Source organism: Danio aesculapii, chromosome 18, assembly GCF_903798145.1.
Source record: "Danio aesculapii chromosome 18, fDanAes4.1, whole genome shotgun sequence".
Lineage (NCBI taxonomy): Eukaryota > Metazoa > Chordata > Actinopteri > Cypriniformes > Danionidae > Danio > Danio aesculapii.
The window spans coordinates 27,627,215-27,644,934 of NC_079452.1; the positions used below are offsets into that span (position 1 = coordinate 27,627,215).

Here is a 17,720-nt window from a genome sequence, read left to right on the forward strand (position 1 = left end):
TAATGTAGTTTTCCGCTAAGACTCTGGCTGTTAGGCCTGATTGTTTTATAAATAAATAAATATAATAAGGGCCGACAGCTTCAACAAAACTATTCATAATGTCCTAGCTTACAGAAATGTTCAGACTGCATGATTTTAACCAAGGTTTTGAGAAATCGCAGACAAATGCCTGAAATCACAGGCAAATCGGTGCTTGTTCACGTGAGTAACAATCACACAGTGTGAAGTATCAAAGACGCGATCTGAGAGAATCACAGACGCCCGTGAGATATTTGGCATGCTATGTATCTGGAGCTGGTGGCGATTCATAATCTTGCCATGTGAAATGCGTTCTGATTGAAAATAAAATTAGCGATTTCCTACAGCCTTCCAATGAGAGGAGAAACAGCTCGCTGCAGAGCCACTTGAGCTCCAGCGAGGCGGAGCTTGAGCTCTAGCTCCTCCTCCAATAAGCTGTTTTAATGCGTACCAACCACCTCACCCCTTACCCCAACCCCCAGTGACATCACTCGTAGAAGTAGTGCAAGGAAGGAGGAGCTGGAGCTCAAGCTCCCCCTTCCTGGAGCTCAGCTCTGCCCAAGTGGCTCTGCAGTGAGCACCACTTGAATGAGAGAGCAGCATGTGGGTATCTGCAGGCTAGCGGGAGGTTGGGGGAGCAGTTAAAAGGGCTTCTTTTCGGTCCCAAGAAATAGAAAAACTAGTGTAAATTTGGAAAGAGCACCCTTGTCTGTTTAATGTGTCATATAAGCAATACCACAACCGGCTCAAAAACGAAAAAGGTGGAGGAGAAATTATTCCCTTTAAAGTAGTTTAGTTCCTACTACTCAGTAGGTACTGCATTTAAATTTAAACGTATTACTCAGCCGTTAGAAAAGTACGTTCTATACAGTATGAATGTTGAAAGTATGAATGGAATTCGGACATACTACATCTGCCATTTTGTCATGGTCACATGACATACCTGCGTCAGTTATGTCGCTTTACTCCCATTCATGAATTCGCTCACGGGACATCATGGGATAGCGCAGCATGCATGGGATGGGATTTTGCATGGGATTTTGTTTTGGATTGTCTATAGAACAAAACCACTGTTATATAATGACTTGTCTAATTACCCTAACTTTACCCTAATTACTCTAGTTAAGCCTTTAAATGTCACTTTAAGCTGAATACTAGTGTCTTGAAGAATATCTAGTCAAATATTATTTACTGTCATCATGACAAAGAAATCAGTTATTAGAAATAAGTTATTAAAACTATCTTTCAAGAGTTCACACTTAGCTGATGATTAATTATAAGCTTGTTTGGCATGCTGTCCCGGGAGAGAGCCCTGAGCTCATAAGACCCTCGAGCCCGGGGCTCCCTCCCGTTGCAAGGCGAGAGGGGAGTTTGAGCTCAGGTAGATCTTGAGAACTCCCCCGCTGTAATAACCAATGAACAGCCAGTGATTGCTCTTGAGAGATAACCATTTACTAGGAGCATGTCTATAGTGCCGGTTTGGATTAGTCAATTAACTTATGTTGCATGTTTTTTGGATGGTGGGAGGAAACCGGGGAAAACCCACGTGAGCACGGGGAGAAAATGCAAACTCCGCACAAAAATGTCTGCTGGTTTGGTAAAGCCTAGAACCAGAGACATTCTTGCTGTGAGGCAACAGTGCTAAGCACTAGGCCATAGTGTCACCCATCTAGGAAGGAGGAGGAGTAGGGGTGGATGGGGGGATTCTTCAAAACGAAGATATCGGTGGTACGTAACCCAGGGTATTTGTAGTAGCTTAGGAGTCATCTGATTGGTGCATTGAGAATTGGATAATGCAGATCCAGCCGCTAGCAATCATAAGCACGTGATCCTCTAGAAATTAGTTTATAACTAAACTTCACTTAGAAATGTGTTGAAAAAGTCTTTCTATTAAACAGAAATTGGGGAAAAGCAATACACAGGGGGGCTAATAATTCTGACTTCAACTGTATGGACACATGTGCTGTTTTCGGTACATATTCCTCAGAGGGATTGTGTCTTTCTTCTTCTATAATTTCTCCCTTAGCCCTTTCGCTTCATGTTTCTTTTTCTCTCTCTTGTCTTTGAACTTGCCATATTTAACGCATTGAAAAGACATCTGTTCGGCCTACTTAGAAATCTGCCAGCCGCCTCTTTATATGTGACCTTCCTCTTATTATTTTTCTTTTGCTGAAGTGTCTGTGAGCCGTCGAGGGCGGTTTGGAAAGCGCTGTATCTGAAAGAGTGATTGCACTGTTGTTATTCTTCAGAGGACTGACAGTGCTGGATTAAGGTTGACTGGACCGGCCCGCTGGAGCCCGTCTCTGACCTGTCTATTTATCACTCGCTAACACTGCCTTCAGTGACTGTACTGTATAACAAGCACACGTGCAAAGATCAACGCCACTGCAATGCTGCAGGACAGTCCCACTTTACTGTATGTCAATGGCCTTAACTACATGTACTTACAGTTGAAGTCAAAAATATTCGCTTTCCTGTGAATCTTTGTCAAATATTTCCCAAATAATGTTTAACAGAGCAAAGAAATTTTCACAATATTTCCTATAATATTTTTTCTTCTGGAGAAAGTCTTATTTGTTTTATTTTGGCTAGAATAAAAGCAGTTATTAATTTTTTAAAAACATTTTAAGGTCAAAATTATTAGGCCCTTTAAGCAAAACTTGTATTCGGTTGTCTACAGGACAAACCAGTGTTATGAAATGACTTTTAAAAAAGACACACGTTTACACAGTAAGTACATTGTAACAAATGATCAGTTTCAGTGTAAGTAGATATTAGTTACGGCAATAATATGAAGGGTGACCAATTTGTGTAGATTTACAGTACAAATCCTTTAAAATAAATCAGGTTATAGTTAATAAAGTGAGATATTGCTTTAAAAAACAACAACAACACATACTTATGGGAGGGGGGGGGGGGGGGGGGGGGGTTATATGACTGGTGGGAGGCGTGCGTTGCCTTAGTGTCCCCACCAGTGCTGATATACAGCCACATTGCACTGCTACTCGTGTGATATAGCTTTTATGCAACAGTTCGACAGCATAATCGTGTATATAAAAGAGAAAAAAAAAAAAAAAAAGCTTCTGGTCTTTGTTGGTAGTTATAAATGGAAGAAAAGAAATGGGAAATTACCCAACATGCCCATAGTATTAGTTTTGCCAACTATGGAAGTCAATGGTTACCAGTTTTCAGCATTCTTCAAAATATCTTTTTTAACAGAAGAAAGAAACTCGGAAAGGGTTGGAACCACTTAAGGGAGAGTAAATAATGATTACATTAAAATTGAGTGAACTATCCCTTTAACTCTTTACAGGGTTGCTGCACATTTTTTTTTACAATCAAATGTAAAACTTTAATGAAATGAAATTAATACTCTTCATTAGGGGGAAGGGGGGGGGGGGCAATATCGACAGAAGTCAGAATTATTAGCTCCCCTTTGAATTTTTAGTTTTTTTTAAAACATTTCCCAAATGATGTTTAACAGATTCAGGAAATCACAGTATGTCTGATAATATTTTTTCTTCTGGAGAAAGTCTTATTTGTTTTATTTTGGCTAGAATAAAAGCAGTTTTAAATTTTTTATGAAGCATTTTAAGGTCAAAATTATTAGCCCCTTTAAGCAAAACTTGTATTCGGTTGTCTACAGGACAAACCAGTGTTATGAAATGACTTTTAAAAAAAGACACACGTTTACACAGTAAGTACATTGTAACAAATGATCAGTTTCAGTGTAAGTAGATATTAGTTAAGGCAATAATATGAAGGGTGACCAATTTGTGTAGATTTACAGTACAAATCCTTTAACATAAATCAGGCTATAGTTAATAAAGTGAGATATTGCTTTAAAAAACAACAACACATACTTATGGGAGGGGGGGTTTATATGACTGGTGGGAGGCGTGCGTTGCCTTAGTGTCCCCACCAGTGCTGATATAAAGCCACATTGGACTGCTACTCATGTGATATTGCTTTTATGCAACAGTTCGACGGCATAATCGTGTATATAAAAGAGAAAAAAAAAAAAAAAAAAGCTTCTGGTCTTTGTTGGTAGTTATAAATGGAAGAAAAGAAATGGGAAATTACCCAACATGCCCATAGTATTAGTTTTGCCAACTATGGAAGTCAATGGTTACCGGTTTTCAGCATTCTTCAAGATATCTTCTTTAACAGAAGAAAGAAACTCGGAAAGGGCTAGAACCACTTAAGGGAGAGTAAATAATGATTACATTTAATTTTTCTGAGTGAACTATCCCTTTAACTCTTTACAGGGTTACTGCACTTTTTTTTTTACAATCAAATGTAAGACTTTAATGAAACAAAATTAATACTCTTCATTAGGTGGGGCAATATCGACAAAAGTCAGAATTATTAGCTCCCCTTTGAATTTTTATTTCTTTTTGAAATATTTCCCAAATGATGTTTAACAGATTCAGGAAATCACAGTATGTCTGATAATATTTTTTCTTCTGGAGAAAGTCTTATTTGTTTTATTTCAGCTTGAATAAAAGCAGTTTTTAATTTTTTATGAAGCATTTTAAGCTCAAAGTTATTAGCCCCTTTAAGATAATATTTTTTCGACTGTCTACAGAACAAACCATCGTTATACAATAACTTGCCTAATTACCCTAACCTGCCTAGTTAACCTAATTAACCTAGTTAAGCCTTTAAATGTCACTTTAAGCTGTATAGAAGTGTCTTGAAGAATATCTAGTCTAATATTATTTACTGTCATCATGGCAAAGATAAAATAAATCAGTTATTAGAGATGAGTTATTAAAACTATTATGTTTAGAAATGTGGGGGGCTAATAATTAAGGGGGGTTAATAATTCTGACCTCAACTATATATAAGTTATCAGTGATATATCAGTGCTTCACACAGGTTTGTAATATACTTGTGGTGGCAGCCAAATTGAAACACCTTTACCCACAGCACATAAATGGTCAACTAACTACATGCAACAAACAAATAAAAGTGATTTATAACTATATTTTTTATTTATTATGACTCTGTTATACACTTTTTCTTTTCAATAGGTTAAATTCATTCAAAAAAGGCTGTTGAAATTAAAGAAATCCACTATTTCTCTTTTACGTTATTTAGGAGCCATGTGCACCCACTGACAGGTAAAGGCAGCTCTCTCTCTCTCTCCCTCTCTTAAGTTGCTTTATTGGCTTGACATTTACGGTACTGCCAAAACATTTTAGACATGTATAAAGTATGTAATATATTAACATCATTAAATTAATAAAATATACAGCAAATGAGAAATAAATATTAGAAAAACTGAATTAAAAAAATAGACATTATTGCTAAAAATTGATAAATTCAAGAATAAAAAGTGTCAATTTAAATAAGGCAAATTAGTTGATTAGCCATTTCTAACAAATATTGTGCAGCCATTATAAATGTCATTTTGTTCTCTTCAAATATATAGTAAAGTTAATCATTACAGAGTCGTTAATCATTTAATGTTTCTCTCGCGGCTGTGCACGCAGTCAGCTGCAAAAAGAGGACATATAATTGACATCTAACAGCAACTTTAGAGGAGATTCAGAAACTACGGTCAGACACATTTTGGAGGAAAAGGCGTGTCTCTGTGGGTCTCTGCAGAGCATGTGAGAGTTTCTGTGTGAGTGACAGATCGCACACACACATAACCAGCAGTAGGAAACGTGAAGAGCGAGAGAAGATCTTCGACTGGTTAATCGATCGGGAATGTTTGGCTTTTTTGGCAGATGCAATAAAAAAAAAAAAAGTGTAAAAGAATGTTAATAATAATAGTATTATTCATGCGTTACCACCAAATATACTTGCGCGGCTGTTAATATACCTGGGCAGCCGTCAAATACCTGGGTCGCCACAGCGGAATGAACCGCCAACTATTCAAACATAGGTTTTACACAGCGGATGCCCTTCCAGCTGCAACCCAGTACTGGAAAACAGTCTTACAATGTAACTTTCATCCACACACTCATACACTACAGCCAATTTAGTTCATCCAATTCACCTATAGCGCATGTGTTTGGACTGTGGAGGAAACCGGAGCGCCCGGAGGAAACCCACGCCAACACAGGCAGAACATGCAAACTCCAACACAGAAATGCCAACTGACCCAGCCAGTGCTCGAACCAGCGACCTTTCTTGCTTTGAGGCAACAGTGCTAACCACTGAGCCACCGACCAGAACGAGTATTTAGTATAGCCAAAATACAATGAGGCTTGTCAGGTACGTTTCTGAGTTAAATATCCCATCAGCCCGTGTCATTCCAGGCCGTTTATTCAGACAATCAATTAATGGGAGGGAAGAAGGTCTGGGGGAAAAAGAGAAGTAATTCTTCTTCTATTGATTAAGACGTTCTTTCCTCTCTCAGGGTTTCGGCCCCTCTGTTGAACTAAAGTACAAGAGCACAATTTAAACTAGAACCATCGATCAACAGCCAAATAATCAGAAAACCGTATGAATGTTTTAAACACAGATATACGGTGGCCACATCCTCTTCAACAGTGATAAATGTGGTTCCTTTAAGCATTCTATTCATCAAATCCTGAAAATAATGGTTTTAAATTAGTCTAATTATAAACAGGAATGGGCGACACAGTGGCTCAGTGGTTAGCACTGTCGCCTCAAAGCAAGAAGGTCGCTGGTTTGAGTCCCGGCTGGGTCAGTTGGCATTTCTGTGTGGAGTCTGCATGTTCTCCCCATGTTGGCGTGGGTTTCCTCTGGGTGCTCCAGTTTCCCCCACAGCCCAAACACATGTGCTATAGACGAATTACCATGTTTGTAAAAATTCAGGATGCACTCGCAGTGAGGTGGCAGAAAAAACCCAGGAGCGCTAGCATTTACAGTGAGTGAATGACATCTGATGCAATTCAGGGTTTGTTGTTGTATTAGAAATAAGTTATAATGATTACATATTATATATATCTATTATTTACATAATGCTTTCAGCGTATTATAACAGCTCATCACCCAGTGATAAGCACAGTGATTTGGCAAAATGAATGTTAAAGTGAGCGGCGTTCATCTGACAGGTCCATTTGCGATAGCACCCTCCCAATGGATATTTGATAAGACGAAATGACCAAACATCCAGCCCCAAAATATACAATCTCATTGAAGCTCCAAGCATTTTAACAAGAGAAGTTAAAGGCCTACAAGTCTTTGGATGCCAACAATGTTGTTCTGTGTGGTCATGTGCAAGAAATAATGCTCCGTGATTACCAGATTCAACACTATGTAGTGCTAAAAACTGAGATTCTGCCTAGCCGAGCTATACAAGGCCTGGGTTATCATCAACAAGCAAAACAACTGCATTCTGACAGCGAACTAGGCATACACCTGTATGGCAGGGTATGTGAACTTTTTTATATTCGCACATTTGGACTTTCTCCTTAATAATATAATTTCATAAGAGTATTATTAGCAAACTCTAAATAGCGAAATCCTATTAGCAGCCAATGACTATCACAGTACAACATTGTTCACTGTCAAATAAACAGTGTTAATGTTGTTTACAAGTCACACTTGCAGGTTATTTCAGACTGAATATTCAAAGTGCCGTAGTAAACAATATAGGGAGTGTGTCACAAGTAGTCACTGAATGAATGTGTGAATATAAAACCAACTTTACCTTAATATCTTACACTTTCTTGTTTCATTCTGAGCATTCAGTGTCCGCAGTTTAATTCACCATATGTAACTGTTTTTGCTGAAATCATTGCTGCAATCAAAAATGAGTGATGTGTCTGATTCAGCAGAGCGTGAACTTACCTGATATAACATGAGAACTGCAGAGTCCAGCATTTTTAATTAGGTCGTCACTTCATTCAGCTCCCTTTTAGCCAAAGACGTCTGCAGTTGGCATTAAAGCAGTGTGGTGTACGGTAAATGTTAAGTTTTCTATTTTTGGACTTTTGAATTTGGCATCTTACTGCACAACATGACATGTTTACTATTGCAGCCTGTTTCTTTTTGCAACCGGGAACCCATGTGACGTCATGTGTGACGTAGATTGGTAATTCGTCTATAGGTAAATTGAGTAAACAAAATTGGCCATAGTGAATGAGTGTGTGTGTGTGTGTGTGCGTGTGTGTGTGGGTGTGTTTGGGTGTTTCCCAGTACTTGGTTGCAGCAGGAAGGGCATCCGCTGTGTAAAATATATGCTAGAATAATTGGCGATTCATTCCGCTGTGGCGACCCCTGATTAATAAAGTGACCAAGCCGAAAAGAATATGAATGAATGAAAAATTGGCCATAGTAAATTAACGCGTTTGTGATTGAGGGTGTATGGGTGTTTCCCAATACTGGGTTGCAGCTGGAAGGGCATCCCCTGCGTAAAACATATGTTGGAATAGTTGGTGGTTCATTCCGCAGTGGCAACCCTTGATAAATAAGGGACTGAGCCGAAGGAAAATGATTGAATGAATGAATATATACTGAGATTGATAGCCTTTAGCTGGCAAGTTACAGTTTCATTGCATATGCATCTTGATCTTCCCGCCATCATTAATTTAGCGACTGTACATCACCCTTCACTCATTTCACATTACAGTTATCGTCAGGAATATCATTAGAGATTATAAATAGTCATTTTTAATCTGGTTCCTTTCTTCTTGCCTCTGGGTGTGCGTGTGTGTGTGTTTGCATTTGTGTGTATTAGCTGTGGTTTTATGCATGAGCGTTACATTAGTGCCGCATGATTGCTCCTCATTAGACTGCGACTAGCTGCTTACAGAGTGATTTATATGCTGGTCTATATGGTGAAAACGCGTGTGTGTGTGTGTGTGTGTGTGTGTGTGTGTGTGTGTGTGTGTGTGTTTGTTTGACACTCACCAGCTCCTCATTGTTCAGAGTCGATCTGTTCACCAGTCCAAACGCAATGCCTGCCTTTCGAGCAGCCAATGTCTGAAAGAATGATGGGAAATATGAGTGAAAACGAGGGAGAATTACAAAAGACAACGCTCCAGAGAACATTCAAACGCTACAGGCTGAAAATCTGTCGTGTTAGGTTGAACGTTGAAGATAAAACTTGATTAGTCCGGCTGGGATAAAGCAGATATTCACCTGTTAGCCTACAGAAATCTTTTCACTTTAGGTTGCATTGATGATCTAGAGCCAGCATTCTGCTCTGTGAAATGTGCTTTTATTTCATTAGGCAGATTCTGATTTTAAAACATTTCCACAGACAAGAATTGCTTTCTAAATAAAAAGGCAAGACAGAATGATTAACTGAGAGCCTGTTGCTTACATGTACAATTCATGAGGGAAAAAAAAATCATACACACTGCAAAAAAAGCTTTTCTTGCTTAGAGTTTTGTTTTGTTTCAAGTCCAAATATCTCAAAATTCTTAAATCAAGACAAGCAAAAAATATTGTCTTGTTTTTGCAAATAATGAGTCAAAATTAAGAGACTTTTTCCATAAAACAAGCAAAATAATCTGCCAATGTGATAAGAAAAATAATCTGGTTTTCAATTTGAAATAAGTTTATTTTCTTACCCTGTTGGCAGATTATTTTGCTTGTCTTAAGGAAAAACTGACTTTATTTTGACAAATTATTTCTGAAAACAAGACGATATGTTTTGCTTGTCTACAAAATGCTTCTTGATATAAGAATTTACAGATATTTTGACTAGAAATAAGGAATAACTAGTCAAGAAAAGCATTGTTTGCAGTGTAACCGTGCAAAATCTAGTCTAGTCTGCATAAAGCAATATTTTAATAGTTTCTCTATGAGCTGTGCATTTATGAGATTTTATTCTCTATGAAGGATACATGCAATGCTGTCTTAGATCAAAATAAGATTTCTTAAAAGGCTCCATGTATTTAGCTGCCATCTCTTTTGGACTGTTCACATAAGGCTTACACATTTTCACTTGTAGATCAAACAGAGCTGATACATTCTGTCATGAATTCTCAAAAGGGTCATACATATTATGAAGCTGGCTTAAAAATATGTGTATTTTTGTCTGAGGAAATGTGGGAATATATGAATAATGGATGATATAAATATGATTTTCATTAATATATCTTTTTAACTGTCAAAATTAAGTTCTTAGCAATGCATAATGCTCAATAAAGTTTTATTAAGATGAAGATATTGATGAAGATATTTAGTAAATTTCCTACACAATGCATTTCTGGGTATTCCTAAAAATATGCCTGTGCAACATAAGACGGTTTGTGTACAATTAGTCCAATAGCTCATTAATAATGTTATAAGATGGATGGATGGACGGACAGATCGAAATGGCCATTGTATGGATGGATGGATGGATGCATAGATAAATGGACAGACGACGGGCGGACGGATGGATTGAAGTAGTCATTGGATGCATGGATGGATGAATGGATGAACAGATAGATGGTTGGATTAAAACAGCCATAGGATGGATGGATGGATGGATAGATGATCAGACTGATAGATGAACAAATGGATGGATTGAAATGGCCATTGGATGGATAGATAGATAGATAGATAGATAGATAGATAGATAGATAGATAGATAGATAGATAGATAGATAGATAGATAGATAGATAGATAGATAGATAGATAGATAGATAGATAGATAGATAGATAGATAGATAGATAAGATAGATAGATAGATAGATATGGCCATTGGACGGATGGATGGATGAACAGATAGATGGATGGATTGAAATGGCCATAGGATGGATGGATGGACGGATAGATGATCAGACTGATAGATGAACAAATGGATGGATTGAAATGGCCATTGGACAGACAGACAGACAGACAGACAGACAGACAGACAGACAGACAGACAGACAGACAGACAGATAGATAGATAGATAGATAGATAGATGGACTGACGGATTGAAATGGCCATTGGACGGATGGATAGATGAATGGATTGAACTGGCCATAGGATGGATGGATGGACGGATAGATGATCAGACTGATAGATGAACAAATGGATGGATTAAAATGGCCATTGGATAGATGGACGGATGGATAGATAGATAGATGAATGGATGGATAGATGGATGGACTGACGGATTGATGGATGGATGAATGGATGGACAGACGGATGGATTGAAATGGCCATTGGATAGATGGATGGATGGATGAACAGATAGATAGATGGATTGAACTGGCAATAGGATGGATGCATGGACGGATAGATGATCAGACTGATAGATGAACAAATGGATGGATTGAAATGGCCTTTGGATAGATGGACGGATGAATAGATAGATAGATAGATGAATGGATGGATAGACTGACGGATTGATGGACGGACAGACGGATGGATTGAAATGGCCATTGGACGGATGGATGGATGAACAGATAGATAGATGGATTGAAATGGCCATAGGATGGATGGATGGATGGACGGATAGATGATCAGACTGATAGATGAACAAATGGATGGATTGAAATGGCCATTGGATAGATGGACGGATGGATAGATAGATAGATGAATGGATGGATGAACAGATAGATAGATGGATTGAAATGGCCATTGGATGGATGGATGGATGGATGAACAGATAAATAGATGGATTGAAATGGCCATAGGATGGATGGATGGATGGACGGATAGATGTTCAGACTGATAGATGAACAAATGGATAGATTGAAATGGCCATTGGATAGATGGACAGATAGATAGATAGATAGATAGATAGATAGATAGATAGATAGATAGATAGATAGATAGATAGATAGATAGATAGATAGATAGATAGATAGATAGATAGATAGATAGATAGATAGATAGATAGATAGATAGATAGATAGATAGATAGATAGATAGATAGATAGATAGATGGATGAATGAATGGACAGACGGATGGATTGAAATGGCAATTGGATGGATGGATGGATGAACAGATAGCTGGATGGATTGAAATGGCCATAGGATGGATGGATGGACGGATAGATGAACAGACTGATGGATGAATGGATGGTTGGATTGAAATGGCCATTGGATGGATGGATAGATGAATGGACTGACGGATTGATGGATGGATGGATGGATGGAATGAAATGGCCATTGGATGGATGGATGGACAGATAGATGAACAGACTGATGGATGGATAAATGGATGGATGGATGGATGGATGGATGGATGGATGAATTGAAGGACAGACGGATGGACGAGTTGATGGATGAATGAATGGATGGATTGAATATGGCCATTGGATCGATGGCTGGATGGATGGAGGGATGGATGGATTGAAATGGCCATTGGATAGATAGCTGTTTGGATGAATGGATGGATGGATGACCATTTAACACCAAAGTTTATCTACACGCACAGTAAAGTAGGATTTATTAACACCAAGACTGCTCAAGAAGTATTTTAAAAAACATTTCCTTATGAAATTAGTTACAAACAAGCTTCAACAGCACCATGACATCATGTTTAACCAGCTAGAACAAATCAAAGTCAACTTTAAGCATATTTAGCGACTATAATAATGTCTTTTTTTTTTTCTGGCAACCAACCATCTAACTACACACACGCGCATTAAGGATTGTGGCATACAGATACAGATACATCTATGCTGAAGGTAACAGTGGATTCAGACTTGAGGCACTCATTAAAAATGCAGGAGACTTACCAAAGCCTAGAGCGTCCAGATGCGGGGGGAAAAGCAGACAGAACATGAAATTAGATGTGTAGCGAAGGCGAGCTGTCATTTACAGTCTCTACATCATACCTGCCGTCATGCAGAAAATCAGATCGACTGTCTGTCTATAAAGAGCAGAGTGAAAGCTGCAGAGGTGAGGCTCAATCCTTAAATAACTCGCCTCTGACATGCAGTAGATTTCTTTTTTCTTTTTTTTTTAACAGTTCACTCATGCATTTGCTGTGCAATTGTTCGCTAAAAAGAAACCCTGACATACTCCTACTGCCTGCGAGTACTGCTGCCATTACTGCTACAAACAGACAAGAGCAGACGGCATGTGTCAAAGCCAGCTCAAAAAAAACAACACCATCCAAAAGAGTTCAGGACAGAGAAAACCAGAGAAAGAAAGAGAGTCAATGACGGGGAAATGGGACACTACAGAGCCGGTCAAAAGTCAAGAAAGCCACGATTAGCCATATTTAGTTCGGCAGGCACAGACAGCGGACCGTACTGGACTCGTCTTTACCATCGGACCCTCAACCTGATGGTGGTAAAGACCAAGCGGGCTGCGAGTTGCCCCTTAAAGCAGGGGTGCAAATAGGAAAACAGGGTAGATTTGGCCTATACATGAACGCCAGGTGTTGATGTAAGTCTCAACATGCACTTGAATGGGCTATATGCACGGAAGTGTTTTTCAGCCACCGATAAACTTCCGGTGAAAGGACTATTTTGAGTTTCATGAGGAAATTATTTGACAGCAACGATAATCTCAACCCAGTCTCATTGGCAATATGTGCCCAGGGCTGTTTTTTGCGTTGTTTACCAGCAGCTTTTGTTGTAGTGTCCACTAGAGGGTGCTGTCTACATTTCTGCTAATCTCAAATACTTTAACTGGGGTTGTGTTCTCATATGTGATATTTATCCGTCCTTCTCATCCACATCTGTGAGACTTGGGGGCTTGCCATACAGCTGAAGTCAGATTTATCAGCCCTCCTGAATTATTAGCCCCCCTGTATATTTTCCCCCAGTTTGTGTTTTCTAAACATAATAGTTTTAATAACTCATTTCTAATAATTGATTTCTTTTATCTTTCCCATGATGACAGCACCTAATATTTGATTAGATATTCTTCAAGACACTTCTATACAGCTTAAAGTGACATTTAAAAGCTTAACTAGGCTAATTAGGGTAAAGTTAGGGTAATTAGGCAAGTCATTGTATAACAGTGGTTTGTTCTGTAGACAATCCAAATACAAATATAGGTTAAGGGGGCTAATAATATTGACCCAAAAAAAAAAAAAAGCTACTTTTATTCTAGCCGAAATAAAACAAATAAGACTTTCTTCAGAAGAAAAAATATTATAGGAAATACTGTGAGAAATTCCTGAATCTGTTAAACTTGGGAAATATTTGAAAAAGAAAAAAATTCACAGGAGCGTGAATAACTTTGACTTCAACTTCCCTAAATCCAACTGATAATGTTTTTTAATAAGTAAATGAGAAGAAAAAAGTACATCACGGCTGCATAGTTTTACCACGATTTCCCATTGCGTTTTTTTAAACCTGCGTTTAAAAAACCGTTCTTCGCCAAACTCGAACTCAGCCCGCTCCGCATACCAAATGCGTACAAAACACTGTACAAGACGATCTACATAGCAAACTGACAACTCGGAATAAGCCAAATCACAGACCCATTTAATATTTTTTATGGTGGTATTTATCTGATGCTGTGCAAACAAGTGCACAAAAATAATTAATTTAAGCATCAATAAGGAGTCCGTTTATAAACGTTTCACACTGTAGTGTGAAAATGAACGAAAATGGTTGTCGTCATACTGCCTCGTATTGTTTGATTTACCCAGAAATTGCAGGTGTATGCAGAGGCATGTTCTTGTGTTTTCCAAAAATGTAGCCCTGGGCACACATTCCCAATAAACATGTTGGATCAGCCTGATCTCACAAGGAAACCTAACTATTTTACCTTTTGCCAGTTTAGTGGCTAATTTTTTAGTGGTACGATTTTAAAAAGGAGGAATGGCACCCAACCCCAGACCCAACCGTAATTGGGGATAAGCAATGAGATCGTACAAATTCATACTAATTAGCCACTAAATCAAAAAGTTACGAATTGCCGTGTGATATTGTTAGTTGCATCCGTTATTTGTTCAAGCATACAATGAGATAAAGGCCAGTTTAAACCCAAGCGCTGTAAGGGGCAGCAGACGAACGCAGAAAATCTTTTGAAAATCACTGTGGTAAAATAAATGTTCCTATTTGAAAGACATGGCTCAGAACAATGCAATTAAACGCAGTGCTTGTTATGATCCACATTATATCGCATCTCAATCAGACAGTCTAGATCACAGGTGTCAACTCCAGTTCCTGGAGGGCCACAGCTCTGCACAGTTCCAACCCAGCTTCATCACACATACCTGTAGGTACCAAACATAACTAAAGGCCTCAACTAGTTTGATCAAGTGTGTTTAACTAGGGTTAAACTGTGCAGAGCTGCCGCCTTCCAGGAAATGGATTTAACACCTGTGTCGAAGTCTAAATCATTGATTTTTAACAAACTAGATTTTAAATGTGGTGTGTTTATAATGGCATGACAGTTCACCGGAAGCACCTAAGCGGGCTTATTCAAGCTTAAAAGTCCCCGTGCATAAGGTCCATTGCTGAAAATTGCTGCAGGCAATGGAATCGTGGGCTTGAGTTCCGATTTTAGCATGTCTGAATTGTCACGTGACCGACTGTCGTTGCCCTGAAGCAATCACACAGCCAACAAGGGGACAGAAACAGAGGACAGAGGCATGATGGGATAGACCAGATCAGACCCGGTACAGCACTGACTTCATCCACGCTGTAAAAGGCTCACTGGCGCACGTCACTTTTACATGGATTTAAAAAGGCACACATTAAATCAGAAGTCAATGAAGTCCTCGGATATATTTTTGGGTAGAGTTGTCAACATTTCAGTTTTCCAATGCTTGGATTGAGTGAGTTTTTAAACAAGATTTTTGGGGGAGGGAGAAATCTGACAACTCACTGAAAAATATCGCCCATACACAAATATGGGCCCAAGTGGGAATGGACCACAGGACACGCCAGAAACTAAAAAAAACAAAATAACAAACTGAACGATGGCCCGTACTTACCAAAACAGGGTTGGTTTTTAATTTCATGCAAAATATGGACAGATAGAGCATCAACATTTGTCCTTCAGAATCACAAAACTCATCATCAAGAAACTCAAGAAGAAATGAAGACAAAGACATGTAGATAGACCTCAAGAGTTCAAAATAAACAAGAAAAACAAAAGTAAATGTTAACAAATGTGAATAGAAACATTGGACATTCTACTACAGAGATGAGCAGCGGATCAATCATTGGCCGTCTAGAATCTTATGAATTAAATAGCGGCGCATTATTAATATATGAGTGCGCTGCGCATTTAAAGACAAGACAGATGAGCTGAACTATTGTGGAGAACACCAGGAGAGTGACCTACTTTTACTCTGGTGGAGCGTAAAAGCCTCAAAATAGCATCAAAACATAAACACGTGTGCGCCTCCATCTTGCATGTGCCCTGGACTGTAAATTTGAACTAGTGAGCGTGCGTGTGTGTGTGTGTGATTGGCTAATACAGTCTTCTAAAGCTCCATCAGTCAAACATAACCGTGCCGGGTGTGATTACTCACCAGGTCTCGGACAATAGGCATGGTCCTCTTGCGACGTAAATCTGGCATGCTGTCAATGCCGTAAAGTATACTGCCAACCCTGGGGATGGAGGCAGATTTAGAGTCTATTAATACCATAATCATGCTCTACGCTATGAAACATTACCCGGCTAAAAAGCAGTCGGGTGATTTACAGCACCGGAAAATGACATGGGATGGGACCAAAGCGGGGGGTGGGATGGTCATCATAACTGCTCCTGTCTCCCACATCCATGAATGTATGGGATACTACAGTGGCTGCACTATCCCACAATGCAGCACATTTCTAATACATTTTTAATTTGTATTTGATCATTTTCTTCATTAATAATTTTATCAGAAGCACTTAATGTATTTATGTACTACATTAGATTTTAAAAATGCAGAATAAATATTTCATTTACATGATACGCATGTGTTCACATAAGTAACACTTTCATTTTTCATATCCCCTTATTTGCATATCTTCTTATCCCGCTTGCTAAGATTCAATAGGATATTTACTTTTGCACTGATCTTTAAATGATATGCTGCTTACCCCAAAATCTCAATCTAATCTCATGTACAAATATCTATTTTGCACAATTTAATAAACAGTATTTAGAATATATATTAGTGTGTATGCATTAAAGCTGAAAATAAAATTTAGGTTTAAAAAATCTTTATTCCCATTATCTACACTACCTGATAAAAGTCTTGTTGCTTATCCAAGTTTTAGGAATAGCAAATAATAACTTGACTTCTAGTTGCTCATTTGGTATCAGAAGTGGCTTATATGAAAGGCAAAGGCCTTTCACATATGATCATGTCTTGATTTTGAATGATTTTAATAGGACGATAAAGTCTGACTTTGCTCAGACAAAAATCTCATCACTGAACAGAACTAATGTCCAGTATAGAACGTAAAGTCATGCTGCAGTGGAAACAGAATGAATATTGTGTCTGACTCCATCATGAGCTTGGATGACTGCATTCATACATCTCTGCAATGACTCAAATCACTTAATAAAGTCATCTGGAATGGCAAAGAAAGCGTTCTTGCAGGACTCCCAGAGTTCATCAAGATTCTGTGGATTCATCTTCAATGCCTCCTCCATCTTAGCCCAGACATGCTCAATAATGTTCATGTCTGGTAACTGGGCAGGCCAATCCTAGAGAACCTTGATCTTCCAGGAACTTTGATGTGGAGGCTGAAGTATGAGAAGGAGCGCTATCCTGCTGGAGAATTTGCCCTCTCCTGTGGTTTGTAATGTAATGGGCAGCACAAATGTCTTGATACCTCAGGCTGTTGAAGTTGCCATCCACTCTGCAGATTTCTCGAACACCCACCAAACTTGACTGATTTCTATGAGAATCTTGGCTCCATGCGGGTTCCAGTAGGT

General features: G+C 38.6%; 1 protein-coding gene across 1 annotated transcript in view; it reads right to left on the bottom strand.

Annotated features, from left to right (window-relative positions):
• LOC130245302 (protein unc-13 homolog C) overlaps positions 1–17,720 on the bottom strand; it is a 384,171-nt gene that overhangs the window by 318,577 nt on the left and 47,874 nt on the right. The window contains exons 5-6 of the mRNA XM_056477954.1: positions 16,321–16,399; positions 8,854–8,925 (exon numbers count right to left, since the gene is read on the bottom strand). Of these exons, the coding sequence (XP_056333929.1) occupies positions 8,854–8,925; positions 16,321–16,399 (151 nt within the window). The remainder of the gene's footprint in view (positions 1–8,853; positions 8,926–16,320; positions 16,400–17,720) is intronic.